General features: G+C 59.4%; 1 protein-coding gene across 1 annotated transcript in view; it reads right to left on the bottom strand.

The window, feature by feature from the left end:
* Nucleotides 1-2,664: 2,664 nt before the first annotated feature.
* The window catches only part of WARS1 (tryptophanyl-tRNA synthetase 1), a 30,499-nt gene continuing 22,642 nt past the window's right edge, over nucleotides 2,665-10,521 (bottom strand). Inside the window, exons 8-11 of the mRNA XM_047080105.1 lie at nucleotides 9,776-9,888; nucleotides 9,395-9,568; nucleotides 5,036-5,176; nucleotides 2,665-3,904 (exon numbers count right to left, since the gene is read on the bottom strand). Coding sequence (XP_046936061.1) covers nucleotides 3,743-3,904; nucleotides 5,036-5,176; nucleotides 9,395-9,568; nucleotides 9,776-9,888 — 590 coding nt within the window. The 3' untranslated portion in view covers nucleotides 2,665-3,742. The remainder of the gene's footprint in view (nucleotides 3,905-5,035; nucleotides 5,177-9,394; nucleotides 9,569-9,775; nucleotides 9,889-10,521) is intronic.

Here is a 10,521-nt window from a genome sequence, read left to right as displayed (position 1 = left end):
CTCAGTGGTGCTGCTCCGCGGTCCGTGGGGCGGGTGACCGGCTCCTCCCCGGAGGCCAAGCCTCCACCCTTGTGTGGCCGTCGTTCCCACTATGCAGACGGGCACACTGAGGCCCAGCACGCTGGCTGGCTCCACTCCCTGCGCCTTTGGGGCACCGAGCCCTGCCACAGGGGGCCATTCAGCTTTCAGCATGAGGACTGACCCCCCCCCCACCCCAAACCTACCCCTTTCTGGCCCCACCGCTGCCGGGACATCTGGCTGTGAGCCACCTTTCCGTGGGGGCCTGGAGGAGGGAGGGGTGGGTGTGTCCTGGGTGCCAGGTACCTGACACAGGTCACCACGCAGCCTGGCAGCAGGTGAGGAAACAGCTCCGAGAGGGAGGTGCACTTTTGAAGCCCTCTTGTCCGCCCCGCGTGGCTTCCAGTAGTGAGTGGCCCTCGGGGGTGGGGCTGGCAGGTGGAGCCCTCTGGTGAAGCCAGCCAACACCTGCCTCGATGACACTCACAGACACTGGCCTTGAGCGTGTGTCCGCCCCGAAAAGACCTCTCGTGTTCTGCTTCCGGGACACACGGGTGGGCCCTCCCCTCCCAGCCCGCTCCTGTCACCCTGAGCCAAGTAGTTGCTTACATTGCGTTCCCTGCCAGGAACACGCTTCCCCCTCCTCTGCCCGGCCGACTCGGCACCCCCAGCACCACCTCCTTCGGGAAGCTCTCCCTGCCCGACCTGGGCTGCTTTTTAGGCCCCCACAGGACCCTGGCTCCTCGTTTGGTCTCTCATCCGCCCCCCACCCCCGACACCCCACTCCACCCGAGACTGTGAGCCGCCTGAGGGCAGCACATGTCTGATGTGGACTCCATCCAGCACAGGGCCGAGCACATAGTAGGTGCTCAGCGGGGGTGTGGGATGAGCGGATGATCCCGCAGTAGGTTCCTGGAAGTTCATGCAGCTTCAAGGCGCGGAGGCTGGTGCTCCAGCCAGGATCCAGGGAAACGGTGCCCCGAACGAAAGATGATCCGTCAAAACCCGGACCCTGTGTCCGCTTTTGGCGGGAAGACCACTAGAAGCGCCCATTTATTTGCTTTGGCCTCGGAAGGACAGTCGTCGGCACTGCTCCCGGCAGCGGGGGGGCGTGGGGACCCCCGGTCCCCGAGCAGCCGGCCCCGCCCGTGGCGGGGAAGTGGCTTTGCAGGAGGGCCTGGTCCGCGGTGGTCCTCAGGCTCTCTACAACCGCTAGGTGACATGGCCCTTCGGACCCGGCCCCGAATCTCAGAAATGGGGAAGAGAAGGCGGGCCCAGCTGGGTCTTACCCTAACCGTGGCCACCTCGACAAAGTCCAGGCTGCACTGGAAGTTTCAAGAGGGAGGCGCGGGGTGGTCCCCCTGGGACCCCCACCGCCGGGTGCTCACGGGAGAATCCAGGGCTCTGGGAAGGGCCACGGGCAGAACGCCCCGGGAGAGCTGCCGTCTGCTGGCGGGGAGCCCCCTTCTCGTTCTCGCTCTGACGTGCGCTCCGGAGTGTGTGTTCCCTAAAATATATATTTTTTTTAGCAAAATGTGGGTGCGGGAGGGGCAGTGGCCCTTAACAGCAGTGACCACTGGGTGAGTCACCTGACCTCTGACCCACGGTACTGCTCCCAAGAACCAAACGTGAGGTATGGCTACTCTGGTTTTACAGGGGAGGGGATGGGGGTCCCCAGAGGTCAGGAGGCCTGCCCGAGGTCCCACAGCCTAGGTGGGGAGGAGCTGGCCTGTGAGGGGCCACAGCCTGTCCTGTCTACGGCCCCCACACTCCTCCCCCAGTGCTCTGCCGCCTTGGCGACTTCACACGCGGCCCCTCGTTTTAGCCTCATGGCACACCTGTGACGTGGGTGCAAGGGGGTAACGAGAGGTGTGGTTGCGGAGGGCCACACGGCCGTGCCCTCCTCTGTGGCGGCTCGCCGCACTGGCCGCAGCCGGCCGAGAAGGGGCTGGGGACTCTGGCCAGCAGGAGTCGGGTCGGGTGGGGGGCGGGGAGGGAGACGGGTGAGGTTGTACCACACACCGGTACCAGGGTGGGACCCTCGGCGCCCTCGTTGGTGACACGGCCCCTCTGCGTCCGTGTGGAGACAGCAAATAAGAGGCCGGGCGGGCCTGCGGAGTCGCAACTCAGCGTGTGGCCTCGGACAAGCCCCACTGCCCTCTCTTAGGCCGTTTCCCCACCTGATGAGGATGGGCGGGGGGAGGGCTCCAGGCTCCATTCCGGCAGGGCCGGCCCAGCTTACCGCCCAGCTCCCGCTCCACCGGCACCGCCACTGCCCACCCCATGGCCGCTCCCTTGTCCGCGGGGTGGGGACGGCCACCGGCTGGGGCATCTCCACCGCGTGACGGCCAGCACCGCCGCTCGCGGGGACACCTCCGCCGTGGGACAGCCAGCACCAGGGTGGCCACCGAGGGCTAGAAACTAGGCAGACGGGCTACCTTCCGGCCGACTCCTGGGAGCCTGCATCCCAGCGCCAAGGGGATTTTCTGTCTGTGTCTCCGCCCCACATCACCCCCTGGCGGGACCCCGGGACGCGACGGCCACCCTCGGAGAGGCCTCCGCTGTCGGCGGCAGGCGCAGCACGGCCCTGGGCCTGACGCGGGCCTGCTTGCTCCTCAAACCCCAGACACGGCACCGAGACACAGGCAGGACTGAAGCAAGTTTATTCACGCCAACGAGTGACATGAGGGAGTGGACCCTGTGCCTCCAGGAAGGACAGACACCTCAACCAAGGGCTTTCCCTGAGATAGGTCTTCCGCTTTTCCAAAACTATATAGGGCGCACGGTTCAACAGGCCTCCCGTGGACGCGCCGCCGAGGGCCGTGAGGGCGGCTGCACGCGGTCTAGCTACATCCACCTGCCCCAGGGCACTGCTCTGTGCAGAGAGACTTCCACGCCAGTCAAGTGTCAAAACAAAAGGATCTGCAAAGACAACAGACCCCTCAGCCCCGGGCACCGTCAGTGCGAAGCAGCCACCGGCTTTCAGCGTGGAGTGTCAGGGTTACTTGGTGGGGACGAAGTATTAGTACGCTCAGGGAAAAGCATGATTGCTGGAGTGTGGTGCATGCACGGTCTGGAGTGTGGTAAGTGAACTGGAGAGTCTTGCCCACAGAAGACTCAATTTAATAAAAACTGGCCAACCTGGGCCAACGAAGAGCAGCCTTCAAGCTGGGAGCGCTCTTAGCCAAACGGACAGCAAAGCTTTAGCTGGCGATCCTTTTACATTTTGGGGGGCACGGGGGAAATACATCTGTGCCCGTTAAACTTCCCACATAGACTTTTCGAAGCACGTCTCACTCTATGATCGTGACGTTCTGACTGCAGATACGTATGCACGCTCCACGTTCGTTCACAGAGCAGGTTCGGAGAGTAGGCTGGGAACCCGCAGGACGTTTTCAATGGCAGCTGTCCTGTGGACCCGACAGGCTGCCCCCCGTCGGGGGCAGACCCCCAAAGGTCTCACCTCTGGGGGCTGCTCTGTGGGAGAGACTCCAGCTGGACTGTCCGACCACGAAACGTTAGCTGGCACCCAATCCCCAAGGGTTTTGCCGCAAGAGACAGAAAGGAGGGCATCACAGGAAGAAACAGTATGGATACACACACAGGGCTTACAGATTCCAGGCCAGGAATTACCGTGTGACAGAGCCTACGGATAGCGGTGATTCGATTGGGCTGGGATTACTGGTAAATTACATCTCTTTTATAAGCGCGTATAAAACGAATGTTACTGAAAGTCGTAGGACAGCTTCCGGGGAGTCATGAACTCTTTCACGATCTCGTCCGTGACCTCCTTGCGCCTGGCCTGGTGTTCGGCGATCAAGGGCTGCAAAACCTCTATGAGGATCTTCTTGAGCTCACCGGTGAGCATGGCTCCACTCGTGTAGTCCTGCCCGGAGGGAGACAGACCGCAGTGAGACACGGCTGCACGTGCCCGGCTCACCCACGCTCACCCCGGTGCACGGGGGGCGCTCGGCAGAACAAGAACCTGCATCTCAAACTGCGCGTTACGCCCCGCCTGACGAGTGGCCACAACCCGCCACTCGCCCCACCCGCCCTCCTTTCTGGGCGGCAGGACTCCAGGCCGAACGACGACCGTTCCCTTCAGCTTTACCAGCTTTTCTAAACCTTTGCTGACTCTCTTTTCATTTAACTGTGAAAGGAGGACGTGCTCACTGAGCGAACTTGACACAAAGTACAAAGTAGCAGCAAAGGTGGAGGAAAATCACCTGCAGAGCCAGCACCCAGCAGCCGAGAGCCACTGCCATCCTGGCGTGTTTCCTCCTAGATTCTTAACTTTAAGAATAGCTGATCTCACTGCATTTCCACTCTGGTAACTGCGATCACTGTCACGGGCACGTTGTCCGTGTCACTGCAAACTCGTGCCTGCGTGATCACCCGTCCTTCCCGGTCAGCGTCCCTTCTGCTGTACAGTCTGCTGTGAACTTCCTGCTATTATCAGTGTTAAACATCTTTGTATGGAGAGCTCTTTCTTATTCGGGACTACTTCCTTGCAAAAGATTCCAGGGCCTGGAAAGCCTAAGACAAAGGCTACGGACATTCCCTGGGCTCTTTCTTCACGCTTCTCAGCAAACTGCTCGCGGAGAGGCCGTGCCGCGAACACTTGACTCACCCGCGTGGGCCTCGAAGCATCTGCAAACACCGCAGCAGCACAAACCTGCTAACTCGGTGGGGGAACTATTTTAACTCCGATGCCGTCTTGTGTGAACCTATCTAGACAGATTCCGTAGCGTCCAGTAAGAGCAGACCTGTGTGTGTGGGAACCGCACCGCACTCAGTGCTTTCTCTTCCACGAACTACCCGTTATGAGGCTTCCTGCATGTGGTTAAAGCAGACGGACCTCCTCGGTTTTCATCTCGTCTCGGCTGGGCGCCTGTCCCCGAGGCCCGGGCCCTGAGAGGCTCCGACCCCCGTAAGCTTGGCCGCCACCCCCCTCCCCCCCGGCACGGCCCCTATGACAGAGCCGGGGACCGCTGGACCCTGCGGCCTGTGGTCCCACCTTCCTGATCTGCTCGAGCCTGTCATCGTCCTCGAGGAAGAAGGTCAGGTACATGAAGGACACGTCCACGTCACAGTTGCCTCCAAACTCCCTGTGCTCCTCAACGGTGTCTCTCCCTCCGGAAAACGCGTGTTTGTTGACCTGCACCAGTAAGCACAGAGATGCTGGTTGGTTTCGGCCGCCCCGCGTGCGGAAACCGGCTGAGAGCCGAGGGTGGTGGTCGGGCCAGTGACTGCCTTCTGCCCCGTCAGGTCCCAGATGGAGGGAGGCTGGGGTTCACCGTCGGGAGGAGGAGCCCCACGACTGTCCCTCCCCGTCCATCAAGCCCGGGTACGTGCTGGCGGGCTGACTGGAGAGGAGTGGGGGTGGGGATTAGCTCTGGTCCCCCCGACCCCAAGAGACAGAACAGAGCTGGGAAAGCCAAAGCACCGCCTGCACTGGAGCGGGGAGGGGTGGCCTACAGTTCTCCGGTGACCGGCAGCCACCAGCCACCTTCAGAGTGAAAGAGACCGCCACGGAAGGGGGGCTGCTGCCTTCGCCACGTGGAAGAGAGAGTGGGAGCCACAAGAATGGGGCTAGTAAGAGAGAGCAGAGCCCACAAGAAGCACAGAGGCAGACAGCGCCTGCAGCAGCCCCACCTAAAGATACGCGGTTTCAGGAACTGAAGAAAGACTCGGCAACGAACAAAAATGGCTTTTTGGAATCGCTGAAGATAATCTTGGGAGAAATCAGGGCCAAGAGACGAGAGAAGAAAAGTTAAAGAGGACACATTTTCCTCAACCTTCTTTCCACAAACATTTGAAACCTGCTACGTACAAGTGTCACCCTGTTTTTTTTTTTTAACGTTTATTTTTGAGAGCGAGAGAGGGAGTGAGAGTGAGTGAGCGCGAGCAGGGGAGGGGCAGAGAGAGAGGGAGACACAGAAGTGGAAGCAGATTCCAGGCTCCAGCTGTCAGCGCAGAGCTCGATGCGGGACTCGAACTCACGGGCCGCGAGATCATGACCTGAGCCAAAGTCAGACGCTTAACCAACTGAGCCATCCAGGTGGCCTGTCACTCTATTTTTCTTTGATGGGGAAAAGGGGGCAGCGCTGACAGTTTCTATGTTGAGATGTTTACCCCTTCTCCCCAGGACCGCAGGGCAGATTACTGACTGGACGCCATGAACAAGCAGCAGCGGGGACACCAGGGGCAGAGGCTCTTCCGTCACCAGGGAGTCAGGGACACCCACTCCCGCTGGTGGTGGCCGCTAAGCGGCTGCTCTGGGAGAGCGGGACCTGCCCTGTGCCCTGCACAAGGGGCAACTGGTGAGGGGTAGATGCTGGCGGGTGGGTTGCGGGGAGGAGAAATGAAGACAAGTGCGGGTTCATCTTTCCTCTTTTTCACAAAAAAGACCAAGTTATAAAACAAAATCAGTGTAAGCAAACTGCAAAAGCTATTGAAGATACAAAATAAACAGAAAGAGCACACGGTAGTGGGTTCTCCTGAGGTCTGGTGCCCTCGGGTAGGCGCTGGGGGTCTCATGGGGTCACGGGTCTGGGGCAGCCCCCGCCTGCACGGGCATCTTCCTGTGTTCAGACTCCTGGGCCACGCCAGGCCACTGCTGGGCCTTAGGGAAGACACTCGAGTGCCAGGACGTAAGTCTTGGGGACAGCGTTCCCCAGGCTCCACGGGGTGGTTTTAAAGGTGACAGTTCCCAGTCCTCGTCTGAGAGGAAGAGGAGGAAAGGCGTGTTTGCCGCATGTTTTAGGAGATGCACGGCGAACACCCGCCTCCTGTGTGCTACTCCTCCCTGGGCAGGGCCTCGTCCAATGATGGCACACAGGCATGCCTTCGTTATCACGTTAGTTAACCCCGACAACCCAATGACCTCGGCACTCTATGGATGATAATGAGGTGCCGTGTCAAGGACCTGCGGTATGTGGCAGTGAACGGCAGAGCCGGGCTGACCCTCCCTAGGACACCAGACCTCTGAGAGTGGCTTAAGTTTGCCTGCTGTGGGCCTGGCCGGTCCTCAGCACCACTGGGGCCTTGCTCATGGGAAGCCAGCAGGAAAACGGGTTTGTATTAGGGTGGAGAGCAGCCTTGGTTGTGGCGACCAGAATGCAGCTGTCAGGATCCAAAAATCACAGAAGCAGGTGAGACGTACCAAAACCACGCGATTTTTGCCATAAGAGGAACCTCACCAGTGAGGACGTCTGAGTTGAAGGATGGGGGAACTTGACTCAACCAGCGAGCTCTGACAGCCAGTGAACTCTGGCTGCTACGATCCTACGGGAGAGGGGAGCTGGCCTGCAGGAGCCCCAGGCACAGGGCAGAGGAGGGCCACTGAATGTCCGCCCCCGAGCCAGAGGCCAGTCTGGGAGTATTCACTAAACGGGTCTTGTTAGCAGAAATCACAAGCGGGGGGGGTGGGGGGGGGGGTGGGGGGGGGTGGGGGGGTGGGTGGCCAGGCTGGCAAACCGTATTGCAGACACTCATCCCGGAAGAGGGGCTTCCACACCCCAAGGCCACCTGCAGGAAGGAGGGTCTGACTCGGTGGGCTCTGGCGGGGCCCTGCAGCAGCCTGGGAAAGGCCTGTTTTGGCCTGTACTACAAAGGAGTCGTCCAACCATTCAGTTTTTGAACTAAATCCTTAAATTCAGGCAGCACGTGTATGATCTCACGTAAGCCTGGTCTCAAGGCTATGAAATCGGTACGGCTGCTCCCACTTCCCAAATGACTTCCCTGGATGGCGAGGTCACTCGCTAAGTGGCAGGGCCCAGAAAGCCTGGGGCTCCTGACTCTAGGTTATGGGAGGGGCCCATGCACTGGGGGAGCTGGGCACCGGTGCCGACCCCACCACTCCCCAGCTGTGTGGATGGAAGAAGCGGCCTGGCCCCTGAGTCTTGATTTCCTTGCCTACAAAATGGTCACGGCCTCCCTGGGTGGTTGTCAGGACTGAGATCACAGATGTCAACATGTGGCGGGTGATGCCGCAGCCGAACCGCCGTGTCCCCAGCTCGTCTACTGTGGTTATTCTCAGGAGGGCTGGAGCACATGCCCCCACCCTGGCTCGTGTGGAGCTTCGGACTCGGGAGTGGAAGGTGGGCTTGGGGACTGAGAACGAGGGCTAGCCTGCCCTGTCTGCCCCACAGGCCGCTCACAACCCTGGTGGCCTCTGCAGCTGTGTGCTTTCTGACCCTGTGCTCACTGCCCATCCAGCCCTCAGGGTCCTTGATGGTCCCCAAGTTAATGAAAAATGCCCCAGACCCATAAATGACTTCTTTAAAACAACTCAGAACCAAACAAGATGACTTCTCCTCTGGAGAAAAGAGGAGCCTCCCTCCCTCCCCTGCACTCCATGCTCTGGAACTTCCAGCCAGTAGGGAAAGCAGACAAAAAACCCCCGAGTACATCAGCTTCCAACAGAGGGGGGTAGAACTGACGGCACCCATTTCCTGGAAGAGGGTTTTGCCATTAAGGGTTTCCCCGTCGTCAACTAGAACCCGCTAGGGACCCCACGAGGGTCAGGGCGGGCAGTGACTCAGAGGGTTGCGTTACGTGCCTCAAACAGTTTTGATCACTCCCGCTGTAATCTTCCAACCTGCAAACACTCACTGGATTCCAAATAAAACGTTCACTGCTTTGTGGGACAAGAGGGGACCGTACCCATACAGGCATTTCAGCACTGGGCAACAGAAGCAGGGCCCTGGAAAATGCAAAAACTCCTAACTCTGGTTTCTTTGGTGCGTCAACACCAAACACTTAATGAGCGCCTGCTGCGCGCCGGGCCGGACACAACCGTCCTGTCAAAGGGCACCCACCCACGTCGGGTCTCCGTGAGAATGTGCGGCCCCTGCACCCCACCCTGGTCGTGGCCGCTCACAGGCCAGGCCAGGCGGCACTCTGATGGTTTCTGAGGTGGAAGCCTGGTCAAGCCGGTCATCCCTCTGGCCTTCATCCCTCTCGTTCCTCTAAGAGGAAGTCACCACTACCTCCCGGTGAGAAACAGAAACAGAAAACGTAAGGCACCTGGTCCGTTCCTGGAATACGGCTGCTGTGCAGAAACGCACTAACGCGTTTCCTATTGTTTGTTTACTTTAAAGAAAACCGCTCGGGCACGGTGCTGGTGGGCAAGTGGAAAAGAGAAAAGGAAGAAAAATCCCCACTTCTGCCTAAACAGAACGACACAAACAAAACAAATTCAGCTGATGTCCGGGGATGGGGACAGGCTGCCGCGCGCTTGCAGGCGGCAGTCATGGACCCCCGAACCCAGGACGCCAGAAGGACAGTCCCGCCACCGTGTGCATGCCTGTGTCTCTCTCGGGCGCGGTCTACTGTGTGCACGGGCTGCCCCTGCACCCTGGGCAGTGCTCACCTTGGTCTTGATCTGCTTGGCGGTGTCTGTGAGGAAGATGGAAGAGTTGGGGTCGCTGGCGCTCATCTTGGTCTGGGCCCCTTGGAGGGCGGGGAAGAAGGTCGAGTGCAGCAGGGCTGGTTTGGGGTAGCCGATCCTGGGGGCGACGTCTCTTGTCATCCTGAAGTAAGGATCCTACGGGGCGAGAGGGGCCTCTGAGGACAGTGGGCAGAGAGGGGCTGGCCGTCAGCCCGTGAGCAGCACCCTCGTGGCCTCCAGGGACGCTCCCGAGCTCCCAGCTAGCTAGCAGAATCGCCCCCCACCCAACACCTCTTAAAACCTCCTTTTCCCATCAAAGGGTGCGGCGCCCCAGACCAAGAACGCCTTGCTCTGCCTGCTGACCTGGTCGATGGCACACGGGATGAGGCACTGGACGTCTGTCTTGTCTCCGAAGATCTGAGGGAATGAGTTGCTGAAGGAAGGAGCGGCCTGGATGGCAGGAAAGCTGATCTTTCCTGAAAGTGCCAACAAAATATTTTTACACAGGATGCCAACTCCTGTTCTGGTTCATTCACCCAGCGAAAGGGATGAACCCGATGGGCTTCATCCCCTTTGGAGAAGCGATAGTCATTTCAGGGAATCTGAAAGCACAGAACAGTGGGGAGAAGAAACAAATCTACAGTCTCCGCTTGCGTCTCTTTCCGTCTGTTTCCTCCACTTCCCTCTGCGACTGCTCTCTATCTAGTTTCTCCTTACCGCTTTTCCTACTTGGTGACGTTTGCTAAATACGTCATGTTGTTAAATACGTTTTGTCCCGCAACCGTGTCCTGCAGTGTGTGGCCACCCTCTACCCACGGGTGTTCCTCATCTCCAGTCGTTACAAATTATGATACCCTGGAACCTAAAACCGTTTTCTTATCTTTTGGGTGTTGCTGTTAACACTGCTACTTGCTTAGACCCACAAAAGTGGTCAAGGGGCGACGACCTTCGTATGACCCTGAAAGTGGGGCGGGGCCACACCGACCTTCATATGACCCTGACAAGTGGGGCGGGGCCACATTGACCTTCGTACGACCCTGACAAGTGGGGCAGGGCCCACCCACGCCAGCTGTGCTATGTGGGTTTCCTCAGGCACTGCAGGATGAGTT

The sequence above is a fragment of the Lynx rufus genome, unplaced genomic scaffold (assembly GCF_022079265.1).
Source record: "Lynx rufus isolate CCGP_SWC_20201006 ecotype Redwood Valley unplaced genomic scaffold, mLynRuf1.p SCAF_17, whole genome shotgun sequence".
In the NCBI taxonomy this organism is placed as follows: Eukaryota; Metazoa; Chordata; class Mammalia; order Carnivora; family Felidae; genus Lynx; species Lynx rufus.
The sequence above is the reverse complement of the archived record's forward strand: the minus strand, read 5'-3'. Positions and strand labels throughout refer to the sequence as shown.